This window comes from Toxotes jaculatrix, chromosome 9, assembly GCF_017976425.1.
Source record: "Toxotes jaculatrix isolate fToxJac2 chromosome 9, fToxJac2.pri, whole genome shotgun sequence".
Lineage (NCBI taxonomy): Eukaryota > Metazoa > Chordata > Actinopteri > Toxotidae > Toxotes > Toxotes jaculatrix.
In genome coordinates this window covers 2,183,495-2,204,231 of record NC_054402.1, presented here as the reverse complement: position 1 = coordinate 2,204,231, position 20,737 = coordinate 2,183,495, and the positions used below count along the sequence as shown (strand labels likewise).

The window sequence follows — 20,737 nt, the reverse complement described above, 5'->3', positions numbered from 1 at the left end:
GTTGATGGTAGTTCACAGCCAAACCTCTCTCAGTGACTGGTGTGAGATACGCTGGGTGATTACGGACTGTCCCAGATGGAAACAGAAATGGAAACTGATATTGTCTTAGTGTGTCTAAGAAAGTGTCCAGGTCTCACTAAATGATTCACTGAAATTAGATGTTTTTGTTTTCGGCACAAACATCTTTTTACACGTGCATGTGTTAAACTACACTCGGAACCTGTGGCTCAAAGCTCAGAATCATCTTCCAGGGTTTTCTTCTGGTTAGTGGAGCTAGTCCAATTTTAAAAAACAAAACAAAGAAATAGAGCCTGTTCTAGTCATTATGAGGAAAGATGGATGCTAAATGTTCTTTAGCCTGTGACCGAAAATATTTTCTTATCTCCCTCCTAATGGTCAGCCTGGCAGGAAGCATGAGGACTGGCTTCAGGCCGACACTGTAGAGGTCCAACATCACTTCTCTGTATTGTTAACGTGGCTCCAGTCCTCGTTAGATGCCTGTGGGGGTCTATTCTATCGTTTTCCTCTCCTAGACCAGGCTTCGCAGATCATCTCCTTCCGTCAGTATTTAAGTAGCCGGGTGATGAATATTGGTCCGAGGCCCTGAAAACCTCCACAAGCAAGAAGAAAAGAATGTGGTGGGACGAAGTCGCTCAGTGGATTCAGGTACGTTAACAATGAAAACTCGGTGACTTGGTAACTTGGTGTCGCAAGTCACAGCTGTCAGTCATCACACCCCTGTTTAATAGCATCAAATAACTAATTAAAATTAAAATCAGCACCTGAACAAACGTCAGCATGAGAAGAACCATCTACCATCATTTTATCTGAAGTTTGCTTTGAGTTTGCTTTGTGCCACCCACTAACATGGAGGCGGTGGGTTCTATGATCTGAGCTGTCATGCCGTCCATGTTCATATAAAGTCAGTGGTGTGTGTCTGTCTGTCAGTGTCTGTCTGCAACTGTCGGCTTGTCTTCTGCTCGCTTCTTCTTCTCTCAGCGTGTTATGTTTATGCCGCCTGTTTAATTTTCATTTCCAGTGCATTTCAGAAGGAGAAAGTAATTCATTTGGGAGTGCTGCAGACTGATGAGCCTGTCAGACCAAAAAGCCGTCATTGTGTCAGGTCTGCCGGCCACCCACAACTGCATGATTGCAGAGGTTTGTGAGTGGGTGTGAGTCTGTAGACCAAGGCCCAGGAGATGTGTAGTTTCACACAGCGGCTGGAAATAAATGAAAAACAGGAGGATAAAAATTCTACAACAGATTTGAGCTCTTAAAATTTTTTTTGTTTATTTATTGAGCTGCTACACATTTGATGATCCAGAGGTAGTCTGGTGTTTGGCATCCAGTGTCCAACCACTTTTCTGTGCAACAGTCTCTGCTGCTACACAAATACCACACATGTAAAGTCTAAAGTTGTCCGCTGAAGTCCGGCGCCCTGTGTTCTGTTAGCCACACGGCTGCTGGGGCTGTTGGTGGTTTATGGGGAAGTAGTAGAAAGGGACCTGAGGAGGGCAGGGATGTCCGGGAGAGTGGCTCCATTCCAGGGTGGAGCTTGCCACCGGGCCCCTCTCAGCGTCGTCGTGGTGACCACAGCCAGCGGTCAGGTTGTGAGACAGAAGTATCTTCACCTGAAACCACACCTCTCTGTCCTGAGGGAGGAGAGAGGGAAGACCAGGGATGAAACACAGCTGCTACCACTGGTAAGATGCTATTTATTATTACTGCTGCCTGTAGTAAAACAAGTGTTACTAGTATTTCTGCTAAGGTTTAAAGTACAGTTCTTATAATGAGTATTCACTTTTTATTCACTTTTATTCTTACAACACTGAATCAAAGCAGATTTAATGAGGTTTTTTGACACTGAACAATTTATCATCAGTATAAATTACAAACCACGTTTGCCTGAGTATTCACACCTTTGAGAGTTCGGAGTAATATTATTATTACAATAAATGAGATACAGATATTAATGAGCCAGAACCGAGAGTGAAACCCTTTGAGTTCTAACGACCCAAGGTCACACAACTATGAGTCCAAACATAAAAATGTGTTATTCGATGCAAATTAAATTAAATTAAATTAAATTAAAATAAATTCCTGACACATTGCAGGAGAATTTCCTCTTCACTTGGTTTCAGACCTGTTTCAGCTCATTGTCTGGCTTATCTGGAGATTGTTATGGAAGATTCACAGTGAAGTGTTTACTATCAACACGTCACATTGGCCTTTTAACAGGGATCACGTGGAAATAAATTACTGGAAGTTCAGAGAAGATGTTTTGGTATTTTTACTTCAGTAACTTTTTTTTATTTGCCTCCTGCTGCAGTAGTAAATGTAGAGTAAATGTAGAGTAAATGTGGTGGAGATCTGTCCAGCAGCAGTTCACACATGTGGATTAAAGAGCTGCCTACACACTTATTTGGGTTGGAACACACTGCTACACTTTGTACCGTGTTGGACAGACTCACAGACTGACCGGCACTGGCTCTCAGCAGAGTCCCAGTGGATGATCAACAGCCCTGCGGCCTCCACACAGTCGAGCCAACATATCAGAGCATTTAATCATTTTTATTTTTTAACTGTTGTCAAAGAGGTTCGGTAGAGATTCGACATGTTTGATCCCGTTTGGCTGTGGAAAGCAATGAACAGTGTAATTGAAACTCCCCAGGAGCTAAGTGATTTTCAGAGTCATGTTCCCAAACTCAGATCTGCTCCAGAATCACATCTCCAGAGGGGTTTCAGTGTGCTTCACCCTCATTTTTACAGCTGCAGATTGCATTTTAGTGAAAATGCACCGGTGCCAGAGACGAGCAATAAGGACATCACGGTAAGGACTTACAGATTTTAGGGACTGAAACGGCTCACCCTTCCTGACCACCCACAATTTAACAACCACACGGGCAGGAAATGGAGACAAAGGACCTTATTAGCAAGTCAGACAATCTGGTTACGATTGATGGTTATGACCAGCTCACGGGTAAAGTGGACAAAGCAAACGGGAATAAACTGACAAAACCTCCACAGAGTGAAACAGAGCTCGTCCCATCAAAATAAGACGCATCTCTGATGGATATTTGACTGTCTCCTCAGAAAAAGCAGCACAACAAGGACTGGAATTATCACTGAGCAACTTTTCCTTTGTCCACACGTTTTTCAGTTTATAAACGACTGAACCAGAAGAATTAAAGTGCCTCAGAACTTGGTTATAACTCTTTACTCGTTACTGCAACAGCACTTTTAAGATTTTTGAAAGTTTGATGTTGTGTGGCCAACGTCAGTCGCTTCTAAAGTTCACTTTAAGATTACAGTAACCGGCAAAGCAACATGAAGCAGAGGAGACATGATCTGACCTTGTCATCTGTCACACACTGGATCTCATGTTTGTCACCCAGATGTGGAGCCAGCACACTGTTCACCTCTGCAACCTGAGCCCACAGACAGAGAAAGCATCGTTTCATTCACTGATACTGAGTGTAGGAAGTGATGATTACCATCATCCAGTAATAGACCTCTGTGGTCACAGTGGGTGCTGCTGCGTACATTTACATCTGTAGGAAAAAGTATAAATAAAATAGTAGTTTAGCAGATTCTAACTGTAGAAACTGTGTGTTGTTACCTTGTAGGGCCGTTCACAGGACGGAGTGATGCCAGCGTCCTCCAGCAGTCTGCAGGACACACAGACAGAAAGCCTGAAGTCTGAATGAAATTTAAGACTAAAGATATTACTTCCAACATCAACCCAGTCATCAGTGGTCATAATTGAAAATGTGCAAAAATATTCTAAGACACAATATTCTGTTCTTCTGATTTAGTTTGCTGTCGACTTGGCGTGACACTGAAGACACGAGGACGAACTACAGGAGAGCAGTGCATAAACGGGAGGAAGGTACGTACAGCAAACGCTGCAGAGGTAAAAACCCTGAAGGATCAAGAGCAAGGCACAAAGACATGCTTCTGTTTTTATATCCGAGGGCTGGCCGAGCACCTCAAGGTTCACACCTGTCTTCTCCCTTTGGAAAGAACTTTTACCACTGATAGTTTAAATGTGGGAGAGCAAACTGAAGGAGCATTTTAGTCCCTACATTTTTTTTTAACAGTCCTTCCTGTGACCTTCTTAATGGCTGTCTCTGTTGCCAAGGCATGTCCACTACACTCAGGACCTTTTAAAGTCAAACAAACCACACTGGAGCTGAAGATCACAAACCATCCATTGCACATCTGTGTTCTGTATGTGGGGTGTGTTTAAAAACACAGCGTGCAGATCTGTGACGATCTGTCCTGTGTCTCAGTCATGACTTACTCTTTAACATTGACATGAGACTAATTAGAGTCAGAGCGACGACGGTTTTAGTTTTTAGGTCAGTGTACTTTGCATATGTGCTAGGGGCACATGCTAAGAAACGTGTGCGTGTGAAACTAACTTGTGGACATCAAACTGTCCTCGTAGTTTGAGGCAGATCTGGAAATATCTCGCTGGAGAGTTCATTCCTTCAACACATGCTGCGCACACTCCATGTTTCCTCCACTCCTCTGTCCTGTTCCACACAAACAAACACAATATCAGTAACACGCGAATACATCAGAAAGTCACAAGATGCAGCAAAGGAAAACCAGAGACGATCAGCTGATTTATAATTCTGGATGTTTGGTACCAGAAGTGGAAGCTGGATTTGGTCGTCAGTAAGGATGGCCAGTGTTCGTTCAGCTCTGCCTCCAGCTCCTGGAACAAAAATGACACCAGCCAATCAGCTCGCAGCCTTGCAAAGTACCGTCATGTCAGTGTGTCAGTTCTGTGACGCTGGACGTCTCAGGTAAACCAGGTGAGCTGATCCTGATCTGGGCTCACCTGGACGTCAGAGTGGAACATCGGCCAGCAGCTGCAGCAGTGATGTGCCCGAAGAGGCCTACACACACACACACACACACAAGCAGCCAATGACATTAGCACAACAGAAAGACAAGGGAGAGTTCAGGAAGGACATGTTTAAGACTTTTCCTCTACAGGAACGTAACATGATCATTTACCACAGACCGTGGATCGTCCAGTTGTTGATGCTCTGAGGAATCCTGCACAGAGTCCTGTTGTTCAAAGACTGATGGGACAGACAGACAGACAGACAGAGAGACAGCATGTTATCAGACCCGTCAGGTGACACATTCTGCCTCCAGGAGCCATATTGGCGGTTCTCAGCAGATATAATGAGGATTAATAAGACTGCAGGAGGCCGACGTAAAGGAAATCGAGCAGTGGCCGTGTTCCCACATCTCAGGTTTTAACTTTATTACTGATAGAAACAATCCATCATTTCCTTCCCTTCCTTTCCTCTCGCGGCTCGTTTATCGCACCTTTTCTGACACCTGTGTGGCTTCTGAGGAACTGCCAGACGTTTGTGTGTGTTTTGTTTCAGGAAAACAGCAGGAGCCACCGCAGACTAAGCCAAGAACAGTCTCTTTGAACACACTTCTACTGAGAAACAATCATTTTTATGTACGACAGCTTCACTGGAAATTCAGTGGAACCAAAACTGTCTGACAGAAAATCACTGAGCATCCAGAAGGTTAAATCAGCAGTGGATGCTTCTTCCTTTGCCTCCTATCATCATTTCTCTTATACCTCCTCATTTGGTGGTAGGAAACAAGCAGGAGGAAAGAAACTGAACACATCCCTAATCCCTCACATCTGATCTGAAACACTTCAACTTCTTTTACTCCAAAGTTATATATGGATCAATCTTGTCTTCTCCTGTCTGAGACAACGATCTGTGCTCATGAAGATAACGGTCACGATGATGATGAAGCTCACCTGACAGAACCCTCCGGGCCACTGCAGAGTGAACAGCATGCATTTCCAGGAGCAGCAAGAAGGCTTGTCTTGCAGCGCCGAGCTTTGGCGGCCATATTTGTAGTCCTCCCAGTGCCCTTCCAGCGTGGTGGCGACAGGCAGCTGCAGCAGGAACAGACTGAGCAGCACCGAGCTCCTCATCTCCGCTGACTCAGTGGAAAGGAGGTGAGTAAGGAATAGAAGAGGCAGGAGGGTGAAGGATGGAAATGCATGGGAGGAATAAGATGGTGGAAGGTTACTTTTATTTTTACTACAGTTACTTTAACAATGTGAAACTGATAACACCACAGGGCAGAACCTTTAATGACGTACCGGTATCTTTACATTGTTGTATTAGTTCTTTTACTCAGGTCAACACAAAGACACAGTAAAGTAGAATTTACTAATATAATCATCAAAACCTCTGCAGGTGCTTCAATAATTCTATAATACCTGATAATATGAGTATAATAATAATGCATAGTAATAATATGTATTACATATAGAACAGGAAGTAATATTATTCATATTATTACAATATTCACATTGCATATTCGAGTAAACATAAAAATATAAATACATAAAATGAAAATTACATAAAATATATTCATGAAGTATTTTATACTGTTTTTAGGGGAAATTGTTGTGGATCCCATTTCAAATACATAACACATAATTTAGAGTCTTAGAGTCAAAATAAAGCTTATTTCCTGTCAGGCTGCACACATTCTGACAGCAGTTCATCAGATTGATGAATTACACCACAGTCTGAGGGTTTTCATGCCAAATATTTCAGCTATCTGCCTCTGGCACTGTGTTGGAGCAAAGATGAGACAAACTCACCAGAGAGCTGCTGCTGTTTCACCGAGCCGCAGTTAAAACGTCAGACAAATGAGAAATGAAACTCAGACTGAGAAACAATGGATTATAGAGAATATATATGGGTGGGTGTGGGTGAGTGGGTGTGGGTGTGTTCCTCCTCCACCTGGCCGGTGTCAGAGGGAAGTGTTTCGACAAGCTGAACCTTCAAATTATTCACATGAAACGACCCAGTGCAGCATGAAACCGATGCTGTGTCCAACAGTGAAGTTTCCTGTTGTTCCAGATCAAAGCAGCAGAAACACATAAACATATACTCACATGTTCATTTTCATTTATGCACAATACGCTATAGCTATAAACATAATGTGTAACACACACACTGTAGTGTATTTTGTGTCAGTTCCACACACTCAGTCCTGCTGTCCCTAATACTCACTGGAGAACCAAGTGTGGATCAATCCGCTGCTGAAAATAGACCCCAACAAATGTGCAAAGTAAACTAAACCAAACTCAACTAAACCAGACTGTGACTCCAAATCGTTACTGGTGCACTGACATGTATTTAGCAATGAAACGTAAATATGGGTAGCATGAAGTCGTCAAAATTTGGGCTCATTCTTTTTTTTTTTAAATAATCAGTTCATCGCAGTTTTATAGCTGCATGAATCATGACTGGGTAACTGTGCTTGTTTCCTCTCTGTTATCAAGCACAGACAGTTTGGTCCCTGCGGCAGATCGTAGTTTGGCAGACACTGATACTGTACGTGAGCGTGTGTGTGTTTGAGTGGGAGAGTGTGTGTGTGTGTTTGTGTTTGTGTGTGCGCATGTCCTTGTGAGGGTGAAGCGAGGTAGCACAGCTCGACACACACTCGGCCACAGACATGAATCAGCTCCTGGTAACTACAGCAGTTGTTTTTCTGTCTCTTTGTTCAGGTCCTCTTCTTTCTTTTCTCTCTGTTTGTTAATGTGAAGCTTCTGGAATCGGAGCAGGTAGAGAAAAGACAAAACAGTTGGAAAATATGTGTCAGAGGAAAGTGAGCTAAGGTGATTAGGCCTGACCTTTGTTCTGAGCAGCACAGAAGCGTAAAAGTTTCACTTTGTCGATCAGACGCTGTATTTTACTCTTGTGTTTGTGCCAGCTGGGCCACCGTCTGGGGTTTGTGGTGTCGTACGGCATAAAAATATGATCTATATTTACTGACTGCAGGGTCACACTCTCTCTTTCCTGTTCTCTGTTCCCTCCTTTTCTCTCAGCCATGCACACCTGTGGCTCTGTGTTAGACAGACAGTGCAGCTAAGCATGTACACAACGACTGACACACACACGCGCACACACACACATATCACTTTACTTGACTATTTCCATATTATGCTGCTTTTATACATTTTTCTGTTTTTGAATTAAGTTGCATTTGTATCCAACATGATTTTGTGATCATGATCATATTATCGTTTTCTTGACCTTCACCAGTCGCAGCTTCTTCTTACACATTATTAGATTTTGCCAGATTTTGCGTCCTTTGCGTGACCTTCATACAAAACCAACACGCTGAAACGGAGAAACTTGTGCCTCTGGTTTGTAGTGAAGAGAGATTGTCCTTGACTCGGTGCAGGATATGTTCAAGCTGCTGAAACAGAAAGAATGTAGTTTATGTTTGGCCTCTGTTATTTACATTACACAGCAGACTTTGGTGGACTTCATACCAGAGAGTGGAACCAGCTGCACAGAGACTCCGCAGAGGAAATCACAGTGGGTTGTTTGGTGCAGTGCACCCTCTGACCCACACACAGCGAAGAGGCCCTTCCCTTCTCTGCCTCCTGATTGGTTGAAGTGTCGAGTTCGGAGGCTGTGCTACCTGATGCGGCCTTGGTAGACGGTTAAAAAAGTCATGCAGCGTTCTTAAAGGGACAGTCTGTGGCTTAAATGTCACAGGCAGAGGAGGAAGTGACGGCTGTTTCATTCCAGAATAAAAGTTTTGGAATGAATGATCAGTGTTTATTCACTGAAAGAAGTCACGCTCCAAACAGTGTGACCTGCCTGAAGTTTGTTAGTACAAACCCTCAGAGTGTGAAGTGAGAAGCTGTTGATGCAGATCAACATTAACTTTCACATCCTCAGATGTGTCAGAGAGCAATCACTTGACCACACCCTGTGTTATGTCATTGTAAATCTACTTTTGAAAGTATTTAATTAACCGTGTTGCTGTAAACCGCTGGCACAGAACGTAGGTTTGTTACCGAGTGAAGGCAGATCCAAACAAGCAGTGCACGGCTGCTATAAGCTGAACTGAAGGGGCTGTCTCCCTGTTAATGCACCTGCCAGGTGGAGCCTTTACAGCCACTCTGCCAACAGTTTGTTTACATGTATTTAGTTCTTTTTATTGGAAGAAATTCCAGAAATTCTTCACGTCTCTGTCACAGCATTACACATCGCAGGCTCATGTGAACTGTTTCCCGCTTGGCTGCTCGCGTTTTATGTTAGTTTAGGACATGTTACTGGTCCATAAACTCAAGTCTCACGTCCAATATGTCCTATGGCAGAAAAAATGACCAGAGACGGCCCGCGAAGGAGGGAGGGAGGGTGAGGTTCAATGTGGGAGGCCGGGTTTTCAAAAGGAAATGTCCCTTTCATATTAAAATGCAGAATTCTATAGAATTTGTTCACCAGTCAGTTTACATACCTCTGATGTTTTACACCAAATATGCTTTGAATGCAACTTTATTGCTCAGTGAGTTTAATATCAGAGACCAGGGCTCACACTCTGAGTCCACACTGTGTGGTTAGGTATCGGCGACGTCACACTTTGTGTGAGGTTAAGAGAAGAAAGTGGTTTCAGTGAAATGTTTAGACTGTAAACACATCTTTCCTCGCGCTTCAAGCCACTATTGACTTTTTCAATATTTAACTAAACTCCCGTCATTCCTGAACTTTAACTGTGCGCAGTGAGTGACCACACGGAGCCGTGAAAGCATCCACCATGTTCCAGTTACCACGAGACCAAAAAAACCAAATGAGATACGTTAGGGAAACGTTCCATAAAACAAAGGTCAGACATCAAACAGGTTTCCTCTGACGCTTCCGTCTGAGCTGAGTTAAAGCAAGGAAGTGATGAGATCTACTGTCTCTCATTCATTTGTTGTGAGGTGTGACAAGGATGTTCAGGACATCTGAGGACAATGTATTTAAAAAGGTCTATGAATTAACTATGCAAAAACATGTATGGCCTTTTCAATGCTTCGACAGCATCTTATTCCGTTCTGTTGATGTTAGTATTTAGCTCAAAGTACCACTGTAGTTGGCACGCTGGCATGGCTGCAGACTGTTAAAGTTGGGGGGGGGGGGGGGGGGGGGGGGGGGGGGTTGTATTGTAGTATTTTTATTTTATTCAATCTTTCCAGTTTTCAGTTCCAGTCAGCTGTGTCAGGTGTCAGCTCCCAGTAGCCTCCCTGGCCCAGAAAACAGAAATGATACCACTCTGAGTCAGTTTTTCTTCCCCTTTCAGGTCCCACACTGTCATAACTTACAGGTAATTCAGGACTATTTCTCCACTGGTGAACATGATTCAAAATGAGCTGGCTAAAACAAAGAAAAACCTGTATGAAAATCTGGTCATGTGAAATGGTAAATAGTATTATGGAGGTTTTGGAAGTTGGGTTGTAACCACACAACAACTCTCTTGTCTCAGGCAGAGAAAAACTTATTTGCATCCTTTGGAATTTCTGGTGTTTCCAATCCTGGTCTTTTACACACAAATGAAAATGTTCAGAGGAATGGAAACACAATTACTAACGAGAGTCTCCAAAACAGAGTCTCCAAAACAGTATTTAGAAGGAAATGAAATCTAACTGAAAACGCTATCGGAGAGTTTTGGGGTATTTAAACTGCTGCCCGTCGTTTCTCACTCCCTTCATCCAGACAGTTTTCCACAATAAGTCCAATTTGCTTTTTTTTTTTGTTCCAGAAAGTTCCAGTTCTGGCCAGCCGTGCCTTCAGCAGCTCTGCCAGGCAGATGAGGAACAGAGTGCCAGAGGCTCAGAAACTCTTCCAGGTAACTCAGCTGTGAAGAGCAGAGGAAGAGAACACTTCTTTAGAAAAGTTAGTCTCACTGAGTGGGCCCCAGCAATAAGATTTGGTTTCAGCAGAATATTGTAGTTGACTCATTGGTTGGATTCCTGCTTCAGTGATTCAGCCCTGATCCAAGACAGACATATGAATCATGGTGTTATGTCCATATAAGGTACATACTGCAGTCAATGGAAAGCCTCCGGGCAATGTCCTACAGTCTGCGCAAAGCAGGCCCGTGTGTATTGGAAATTACTGCCTTGTTCACTTATTCACTATTTTGCTGTACACTTGAAATGACACTATACTGCAGCCCAGCTCTTTTCACTAGAGCAGTGGCTGCAGAAAAAAGGGTTTTTAAAGCATTGATGTGTTCAGACTTTTGTAAATCACATTTTTTTAATACATTTTGCTGGAGTCAGAGGGACCTGAGTGTTTTCACTGTTCTCCAATCAGCATCCGTGTACTGTTGGCTACTTTAGGCCGTTCTGTTTCCCAGCACTGTTCCCCAGAGATACCCTGTACTTACAAAAACACATATACACTGGTGCAATTCATTTCTCCTGTCCTCTGAAATGTCCAACTGTTCCACCCTTGTTTCCACAGCCTCGCTGTCTCACAGTGTAAAAGCACGGCTGTTCTGTGAAGTGTTACCAACAACACTGTTGACACAAAATAAGTCAAATGAAGCTCTGTTGTTTACATATGTAAAAACACCGTGATGAGTGACTTTAGGCTCCGTGCTAACACATTAGCATACTCTGTTTTTACCACGTGTGTCCTGTGGTCACAGGAGGACAATGGACTCCCGGTCCACATCAAAGGAGGAACCCTTGATGTCCTGCTCTACCGGGCAACCATGACTATAGCTCTCACAGGTAACTAAGACAGAGCATGTGATGAGCCTGTCTGTGGTTTGGTGCTGAGCAGAGCGTACGCAGCGTAGAGTTTATAACACATCTTTGTATCTGACGACTGCTAAAAACCAGAGTGGACGGGTGACAGAGCAAATATTCGTAGGCCAGAGGCAAAATGACGCTGAACTTTAAGATTGAAGTGGTAATGGTAAAATAAAAAGTGTGTTGCTGGACAACAGACAACCCAGAGTTTTTCTGTGCAAACACAGTGGTCTGATGGAAATGGATGAGGGAGGGCGGATCTTGGATTATTCTTGCCAATACTTATCCCACAGTTGTGATGGTTTTATTGTTACCTAACAAAAATAGACATGTTTAGCACTAATATCTTTGTTATTTATTTGTGTGTGACCCTTCTCTACAGGAACCTGCTACTCTCTGTACTGGCTGTTCACTGCCTCCATGCCTCAGAAGAAAGCCTAAAGAAGAAAGAGCCCCGGCCTCAGTCTGTCGCATGGAGGACGACGCTCGGCTCTAACACTAATGTTTGTTGTGTATAACTGTATTTGGTTTGTATCATCATCCGTCCTTATCTCATCAGGGGAATGATGAATATTTAAAAGGTGTAAAAAAAATAATTTGAATTCAGTTTCTGCAGAGTTTTCATTTGTCTTGAATTTAGAGCAAGATTCTGATTGTTACTCAACCATGCAAGCTAACAATCTTCTCGTTGTCCTCTTTCTGCGTGAGTCACAGAGAGGAGGGTTCAGAGATACTGCAGCTCCAGGACAATTTTAGCAGGGACGGAAAAAGAATGAGTAAATGTCACTTAAAACAAAAGTTAGACTGTGTAAAAATGTACTAAAATAAGAGTAAAAAGCAGGTCAGATAAAATCTACTGTGAGCGAACGTTACTGTGTGAGTCTAATTAACTGGGTTAATCACAAATTTGTTAGAAATTTGCACCATTGAGGCAGAATATCAGCTCTCCATCCTCCATCTTATGGCCCCAGGTCCTGTAGAGGTACCCTGTGTCAAAATCTAGTTTTAAGACCCAAATTGTTGAGTTTATATCGACCTCATCTGTTGTGAAGTTGTGTTTTATCAGACAGACTATTTTTTCTCTGCGTCAGGTAATTAACAGTCTCTGTTGGAGGAGAAAATTAAGGCCGCAACCAATACTTATTCTTCTCATCAATACATCTGACAATAAATATCAGAAAATGGTGAAAAAGGCTTTTCATTATCCCAACAACCCAAAAATGTTTAGTTTATTATCGGAGAAAACTGGAAAAAGAAAAAAGCTGGTACCATGTCTGGGGAAATCCCGTCTGTGCATTTGCAGCCACAGATGATCATCAGTTATAAATATACAGCCTCCTTCCTCAGCGTAGACTTAGAGTGACCCAGAAAACAGGGCAACACTCACAACACAATAAGATGTGATAGTAAAAATGTCTGACACAAAAGAAAGAAACAGCTGTGGACACTGGAGATGTTTCAGATACCATCACTAGGCTGTGGGAATAAAATAAATAAAACATCACCAAAGAAAACAGCACGGATGTGCAAACAATATCAGCGCCACAGCTGCTGCAAGCCAGAAAATGATCAATCAATAGATGCTGCTGCTGGAGGATCTGCACAAAGGGGAACATTTAGTCCTCAGCTTTAGCAACAATCACAGAAGAAAACCCAGGGCAGGTATCCCACGATGACCGCAACAGACTGATGATGCTCCAAGAGAAATAAAAACTGTTTCCAGTTTATAAACGGAAGAAAGTGGGATTTGAGTTTGCGATGACAGATGGATGTTCCCGATCTTGTCCAGCTGTTTCACTCACCACTGCCAGTGGAGAAGGAGAAAACATTTAGCTATGGCTCCGCTTAGTGGTCTCAAGTTGGACATACACCCATACTCCAACGCTCTCACACCCCTGACCTCAAACTTCTGAGTTCATTTTGTTCTTGGTCTGTTTTTCTTGGTCTGGACGTCTCAGTTCCACTGAAGGGAAAACTTAATGTTCCAGCACACAATGATATCGTAGGTCGCAGTGTTGTTTTAGTGTTGTCAGCAGTGTGTGTTCATCGCTTTCCTGTTTCAACAGTGCCACCATATACAAAGTCTGCTCCATAAAGAAATGGTTTTCCAGTCTGATGCGTGAGAACCTGACCTCAGCCCCATTCCAACAGCTCTGGGGTGAACTGGACTGTTGGAGGACGTACTGCTGGACTTCAGAAAAACAGGATCAATGAGACCATCAATAGTTGAGAAGAGGATTCTGGGATTGTTGCAGTTGTAAGTTATCAGTTGTGAGATGTCTCATGTTTTTCTGTTCATGGAAAATGTGATAGTTGACTGTGAGTTTATTCTTTCTCCATCTTCTTCCTGATATTTTACAGTTTCTCTTCAAGAGACAGAAGAGTCGATCATGAGAGCTGATGGAGGAGCTGACTGATGGAGGTGAGGGTGAGGGTGAGGTGTGGTTATCTCTCTGGTTAACCCCTTGTCATGGGAGGACCCAGCAGAGCTGTGTGCTGGGGCTCTGGCTTCTTGGACAGCGGTTAAAGTCCCGCTCATCAAGGAAGTTGTACCCGTTGCTCAGTTCAAGTTGACAGTGAGGTGGAGATGCAGCATGCAGTAGTGGAAGAAGCACTGACATATTTTACACGAGTAAAAGTAGAAGCACACAAATGCAAAGTAAAAGTACAGAGGTGTTACCAGCCAAACGCACTGTAAAACATCTAAAGTGAACGTGTTTGTTATGCAGCTGAATGGATGCTGTCAGTGTCAAACATTCTCAGGTTATTATTGCACAAACGTGTGAGAAGCTTTTTTTTTTTTTTTTTTTTTTTTTTTGCTGTAACCAAGGTTACGCTCCATTTAACTACTAATATGTTGTTGTGTATATTTAACGGATCGTGCCGTTTAAGCTGTTCGTGAGTTTTGGATTCAAAATATTAATTGAATTAATTTAAAGTCGCTAATTTAAACCACTGAAGTGCAGCACTCCAGTTGAAGGACTTAATTCAAACCACAGATCATAGATAAAATAATAAATAATGTTTTATTAGTAGAAAAATGAAAGACCTGTCGGCTGTGTCTCCTTGGAAACAACGCAACGCGTGGTTCAACGCGTATTCGCGCGCGTGTTTTCGGTTGCGTAGACATCTTTGTGAATCGGTGTCCCGTGTTGTGCCACAGCGTCCCAGCTCTTTTCTGCGCAGTTTCCAAGGGGAAAGTTAAACATCGTAACGAGCAGCTCATTATCTCCGTGTTTATCAGACCGCGAGACGGAGACATTTCTCTGCATAAACCCACGAGACGGAGTGAAAATAAAAGCCTCGGACTGAGTGAGAGGACTGGGCTGGAGGGAGACGCGCAGAGACGGTTGCCAAGGTAGAGAGGACGCGCGAGGACGCGCAAGGACGCGGAGACAGCTCAGGGAGCGAGTAACAGTCGTTGCAGAGAGAGGGTGAGAGGCCTCTGAAATTCACACTGTCACAATAATCCGCACCGACGTTATGGATTTAAGCCCAAAGAGGCCGAGAGACGCGGCAGCGCGCACACACGCGTAGCTTTGCGGACTTTTGGTGCGTTTTTTTTAAATGATTGACTTGTCGATGAAGGCCGTTTCAGACTGCGGACAGGAGAGTGCGCGAGTAACAAGTAACAAGTGATAATAATAATAAATCCTTTAATCAGAGTTGTCGGAGGAAAACAGCACGGACCTGCACTTACTGATGTTATTTATGACTTGAGGAATGATGAACGACAGCGTCGTCACTGCTGAATAAAGTGGTGAGTTTGAGAAAAGTTTGCCTTTTGACAGGTGACAGCTTCTAACTGCCCAATGGAGAAATACGAAAAGCTGGCCAAGATTGGCGAGGGATCCTACGGTGTGGTGTTCAAGTGCAGACACAGAGACACGGGACAGATAGTCGCCATCAAGAAGTTTGTGGAGTCAGAAGATGACCCGGTGATTAAGAAGATCGCACTGAGAGAAATACGTATGCTGAAGGTGAGAGGAGACTAGGATCAACCAGTGGTATCAAGTTTGTTCATATCTAGTGCCACAGGTGTACGTGTGCAGGCACACAGGTACACACACTCATTCAGTTACATGACCTTTTTGTCACTTTGTTATTCTGGGCTGTACAGTCCTGACACCGTGTCCGTGTTCTCTGTTGGACCTGCAGCAGCTGAAACATGTGAATCTGGTCAACCTGCTGGAGGTCTTCAGGAGGAAGAGACGGCTCCACTTGGTGTTTGAGTTCTGTGAACAGACTGTCCTCAATGAGCTGGACAAACACCCACGAGGGTAGGTCAGGGGCGACCTGTGATGTGTCCAGTATTAGAGCTTTTCACTCCGTCAGTTGTTCTGTATTAGAGCAGTGAGTCATGGTAGATACCGAAGAGTCACACACAGGGGAAGATAATCATTCACTTTTTGTCTTCAGGAGTCTCACACAGCTGTTTTCTTGACACCTCTCTGAGAATCTGTGACAAAATTGCAGAGGTGGAAAGTAACTCAGCACATTTCCTGAAGTTCTGTCCTTAAGTACGTTTGAGGTCCTTGTGTTTCACTGGAGTGTTTCACTACCATTTTATGCCACTTTATGCTTTTATTTATTTCTACTTTGCATCTATTTCACGAGACAACTGTGCAGGAAGTGAAATGGAGCCACACTATCTACATCTCAGACGGAAAATTAGAACTTTTTTAGTCCACTGCCTTTAAAATATGATGCATTATATAAAGAGTAAAATACCAAAATGTATACTCTTCTGCATCATTAAAACACAGCTTGCATGTTAAGGCATCAGTGATAATCATAAAATGTTTTACAGCACATTAGTTTAGCAGTGCATTTATGCAGCCTTTCTGTTGCTGCTTTAATTACATTTTACTGATAATCATTCCTTATATTTGTTTAATTGCAATTTTAGACACAGGACCTTTAGTTGCAGTGGAGTATTTCTACTTTGTGGCGTTGTTACTTTTAAGTAAAGGATCTAAATGCTTCCACTACTGCAAAAGTGCGTTTTTCTTTTTAAGGAGTCAAGTATTTACCACACACTTTACCGTATAACTCACTGTCTGTACATGTGTTTTTTAGGAGTACTGCTTAAGAAAGAGGCAGCAGAAAGGAACGGGGTGAATTACCTCAGCCACAATGGCTAGTTGCTGTCTGAGCGTTTTTGTTTTTTTTTCCTTTTCTTGCAAGGCTGTGCAGCAGAAACCTTAGCTGCTCCTGAAAACAAAGGTGCTGTTGCTGTTAGAGACAGGCCTAAGGTTACCGGGGAAACAAGAGGGCTGTGTAAAGCACCACTTCTTTTTTAAAATCGCTGGAATAATAGATGAGGATAATTTGCGTTTTGCTCCTCTCTGTCAACAATCAGTTTTCCTTTGTCTCTTGTTCTCTGCAGGGTTCCCGAGGCTCAGCTGAAGAGTATAGCGTGGCAGACTCTGCAGGCTGTCAACTTCTGCCACAAGCACAATGTCAGTATATTTTTAGTCTGGTATTTAATCATTTCTTTGATTTTCATATATTTATCCTTTGACTTTTTTTTCCTGCAGTGTCTTTGTTAGTATAGAATGGGTTTTGAGCTATTGTTCTTCCATATTAATTCCTGTTCTGTCAGCCTTAGTATAAACCTCTTTCTCTGTCACTAAGAGACTGTGTGTCATGTTGCCTAAATCCCTGACTCTGAGCATTTATGCCGCAGTGCATCCACCGTGATGTGAAGCCGGAGAACATCCTCCTGACCAAAGCCGGAGTCATCAAGCTCTGCGACTTTGGCTTCGCCCGCATTCTGAGTAGGTCATCCAGAGAGCCAGCGCATTTATGTGCATTTAGTGTTGATGTGCCTCTAATGACTTATTCAACATGGAACCTGTATCATCTCCTGCTGACGGACTCCTCACTTTCAGTGTTTCAATAAATGCATTGCACAGCAGGACCATTCAGCCAGTTAGTGCATGCTTCTGCGTAGCTTGTCTCTGTTTACCCTTCCAGCCTTAGGTTTCGGTGTTGTGTTACCATACATTAACATGTAGTCATTCAGCACGCCTTGTAATCCCTTCCTCTACAATGTCCGTGTTATTTAGTGTTCATTATTCATCATCTAAGTGTATGTGTGTCTGTACAAGTTACTTCCATCTATCTGTGTGTTGCGATACTCAGCGGGACCAGAGGATGATTACACGGACTACGTAGCGACGCGCTGGTACCGGGCCCCTGAACTGCTGGTTGGGGACACTCAGTACGGGCCCCCTGTGGATGTGTGGGCTCTGGGCTGCGTCTTTGCTGAGCTACTCCATGGGAATCCACTGTGGCCCGGGAAGTCTGACGTTGACCAGCTCTACCTCATCCGAAAAACTCTAGGTACGCTGATGAGGGGCCACACCGGTGGGTGGTTAAAATAAATAATCTACCTTCGGATGCATTTGTACAAACTTGCCTGCATAATTATGAATATCATTTATACAGATTATGGATTTACCACTAGTTCAGTTTTTAATTCATGCTAAAGTCACACAGCTTCCAGCACACCGTCTTGTGGTTTGTTTCCTTTGCTGTCACACCACAAACAAACAGTCTTGGTGCTGTTGTTTGTAGACAGTAAAGAGCAGCAGGTCGGTGGAGCCAGGACCACAGACAGAGGGTACAGAGTTTTAAAAAGAGTTTTAGGGGTTAGGGTTAGGGTTAGGGGGTTTTCAGGTTGTGCAACCCATTTCCCAAATGCACACACTCTGATCCAGATTTTGATTATCTCGTTTCTGACCTCAGGTGACCTGATCCCTCGCCACCAGCAGGTCTTCCACTCTAACATTTTCTTCAGTGGAGTCAGTATTCCTGAGCCTGACACAACGGTAAGAACCCGCTGTTACCAGGGGTAACGCACACGGTGTGTTCTTAATGGAGACGGGATGAAGTTTGGTGAAGGTGTAGTTATTCCCCAGTTATTTTTTTTTATCTTAGGAGCCCTTGGAAAAGTGTTTCCATGCAGTGTCTCCTCATGCCCTCCAGGTTATGAAGGTATGTTTAATAGCACCTGACTGCATAGCTGACCATCAGCCATTATATTACCATCGTCATCTGACTAAACTGTACCTGCTTTGAAAGTCCAGCTGTGGTCGAAATGATGACTGAATATTCTGCGTCCAGCCAGTATAAATGTATTTATCTGATATATTAAATGCTAAATATTTTGAAATGCTAACGCTCCATGCTACCTCTGTACATCTTTGCGTGAGCAGTCATGCCTGGTGATGGACCCCTCTCTCCGGCTGTCCTGTGAAGAGCTGCTGGAGCTGCCTTACTTCCAGGAAGAAGGAGGAGCCAACTGGGCCCGAGAGGGCGAGCGCCCAGGAAGACGGCATGACAAAGGCTCCCGACGCAGACAGGCAGGGGTAAGCATGAAACGCAGACACACTGTACACAGACTCTGCATCCTGCTGCAGTAAAGAACGTCCGTGAGCTGATCACTCTCCCTCTCTCTCTCCCTCCCTCTCTCTCTCTCCCTCTCTTTCTCCCTCTCTCCAGGCACAGTACCTGCCTCAGTTACCAAACAGCAACATCTCACCAGCACTGGACGTCAAGAAACAAGTGAAGCATAAATATCACCTGCCCAACATTTAACAAAGCAACAGACCGGCCTGGAATCTGGTGGCTGAGCTGAGAAGCGTGGACTGTGTTGTGCTTTGTGCAGTCGTTTGAATACAGTCCAATCTGAATACGCATCCTGTATATTCTTGGTGTGAGAGTGAGAAAGACGTGAGAAACACGTTCACTTCCTCAGAGATCTTCACTTCATATTCTTTCCATAACAAACAGTAGTTGGGGTGTTTCCAGTTGCAGGTTAGGTGACACACTTACAGCACTATTACTAAAGGACGCACATTTCACGTGGTCAGCGGTGAAGACAGCACAAGGAGCACTGCATTTTTACACCTCTTTAAAATCATAGGTAAGAGTTTCCAATGTGCCTTCATCACTTGGACACCAGCAGCAGATCCCCATGCAGGTTCATACTTTGCATACACTGAATTGCATTCAGGTAAAGTACAGCATTTTGTGGATGTATTCTGCTTTAACCTGCTGACGCCTGCTTCATGCTGATGCTGTGACTGTGGAATTTATTTCTTTTCACTATTTCTGCTTTTTTCTCATTTTATTCCTCATGAAGTACACACCTACAGCAAGTTTCTCTCAGTAATAGTAACGAATAATTTTTAAATTTTAATGTTCTGATAACCTGAAACAGTCAGCTTCAGTGACAAATGATTAGGTTACCAGAGCCGATGTATTAGAACACATAAAGTTATTATCTGATGATTAAAATATTAATTTAATATTATTCAGTGATTTGTGTTTCATTTACAGTTTTTCTTTCTTCTAATTCCTCCAAATGGAGGTCAGAGGCCAGGGACCGGTGTGGACCACCGTCACACTGACAGTGAACTTTAGAGAGAAACATCCACATCTGCTGTAATACGTTATCGATATGTTGCTTTTTAAAAATCTGTGAAATTACCAGAGGTTTGTTTGTGTCTTTGTTTGTCACATGATCCCCACAGACCACCGGCCATGTTATCATGCTATATCCTGATAAACAGGTACAGTGAATGATTCCCTGTTATCCTGGAAATGTCAATTGCACAAAATTCAATGTCCCATAGGACACTTGGTCAAGGGGTCCCACTGTCAGAGCCTCCGCATTCAGTGACTAAACTATATTTACTGTATTTTTGATGTTTTTCTTTGTTTACTTTTTTTCCTGTACACTGCAGACTTCGCCTGCTGTCAGCCCACAGAACTTTAAACAGAACTTCACAGTTATGGTTAACCTGCAACATGTCACAAATGCCCCGTGTGGTGCAGATGCTGCGTACGAGGAGGGGCCGCTGTCTCACACTCTGTCCATGTTGAGTTTGACCTGCATTTTCATTCAGTGCAAAAAAAAGGACTCAGACACGTCACACCTTGACAATATAAATAAATTATACTCCAATGAGGTCAACTTCACTTTGTTAAAGACCTTCATTTTCTTTCAGTAACGCATTACACCTCATGCTATGTTCTCAAAACACATCGTCGCTTTTTTCTAAGATTTTTTATCAGCATTTCATTAAAAAAATGTTTATATCGTCTTCAGCTAATAAT

At 43.3% G+C, this 20,737-nt stretch overlaps 3 protein-coding genes across 6 annotated transcripts; 2 read left to right on the top strand and 1 right to left on the bottom strand.

The window, feature by feature from the left end:
• Positions 1–1,273: 1,273 nt before the first annotated feature.
• On the bottom strand, positions 1,274–6,747 carry rnaset2l (ribonuclease T2, like). 2 transcript variants are annotated; one of them, XM_041045615.1, is made up of 9 exons: positions 6,668–6,747; positions 5,807–5,991; positions 5,029–5,096; positions 4,850–4,907; positions 4,656–4,723; positions 4,425–4,538; positions 3,620–3,668; positions 3,354–3,428; positions 1,274–1,652 (listed from the first exon to the last, which is right to left on the bottom strand). In XM_041045615.1, exons 2-9 carry the CDS (start codon positions 5,984–5,986, stop codon positions 1,449–1,451), a joined length of 816 nt encoding a protein of 271 aa, XP_040901549.1. In that variant the 5' UTR covers positions 5,987–5,991; positions 6,668–6,747; the 3' UTR covers positions 1,274–1,448. The 2 variants fall into 2 exon arrangements, with proteins under 2 accessions (XP_040901549.1, XP_040901550.1); XM_041045616.1 differs by having other exon boundaries at positions 1,274–1,647.
• Positions 6,748–7,424: 677 nt separating this feature from the next.
• LOC121186815 (cytochrome c oxidase subunit 7A1, mitochondrial) lies at positions 7,425–12,475 on the top strand. Of its 2 annotated transcripts, XM_041045618.1 has the most exons (5): positions 7,513–7,542; positions 10,150–10,173; positions 10,609–10,695; positions 11,503–11,587; positions 11,991–12,475. In XM_041045618.1, exons 1-5 carry the CDS (start codon positions 7,528–7,530, stop codon positions 12,047–12,049), a joined length of 270 nt encoding a protein of 89 aa, XP_040901552.1. In that variant the 5' UTR covers positions 7,513–7,527; the 3' UTR covers positions 12,050–12,475. The 2 variants fall into 2 exon arrangements, with proteins under 2 accessions (XP_040901553.1, XP_040901552.1); XM_041045619.1 differs by lacking the exon at positions 10,150–10,173 and having other exon boundaries at positions 7,425–7,542.
• Positions 12,476–13,686: 1,211 nt separating this feature from the next.
• Positions 13,687–20,493, top strand: LOC121187869 (cyclin-dependent kinase-like 1). Of its 2 annotated transcripts, XM_041047363.1 has the most exons (11): positions 13,687–13,865; positions 13,970–14,030; positions 15,400–15,588; positions 15,767–15,888; positions 16,998–17,070; positions 17,298–17,388; positions 17,756–17,956; positions 18,362–18,444; positions 18,554–18,610; positions 18,832–18,984; positions 19,118–20,493. In XM_041047363.1, exons 2-11 carry the CDS (start codon positions 14,025–14,027, stop codon positions 19,211–19,213), a joined length of 1,071 nt encoding a protein of 356 aa, XP_040903297.1. In that variant the 5' UTR covers positions 13,687–13,865; positions 13,970–14,024; the 3' UTR covers positions 19,214–20,493. The 2 variants fall into 2 exon arrangements, with proteins under 2 accessions (XP_040903297.1, XP_040903298.1); XM_041047364.1 differs by lacking the exons at positions 13,687–13,865; positions 13,970–14,030 and adding an exon at positions 14,803–15,042.
• The last annotated feature ends 244 nt before the right edge of the window (positions 20,494–20,737 follow it).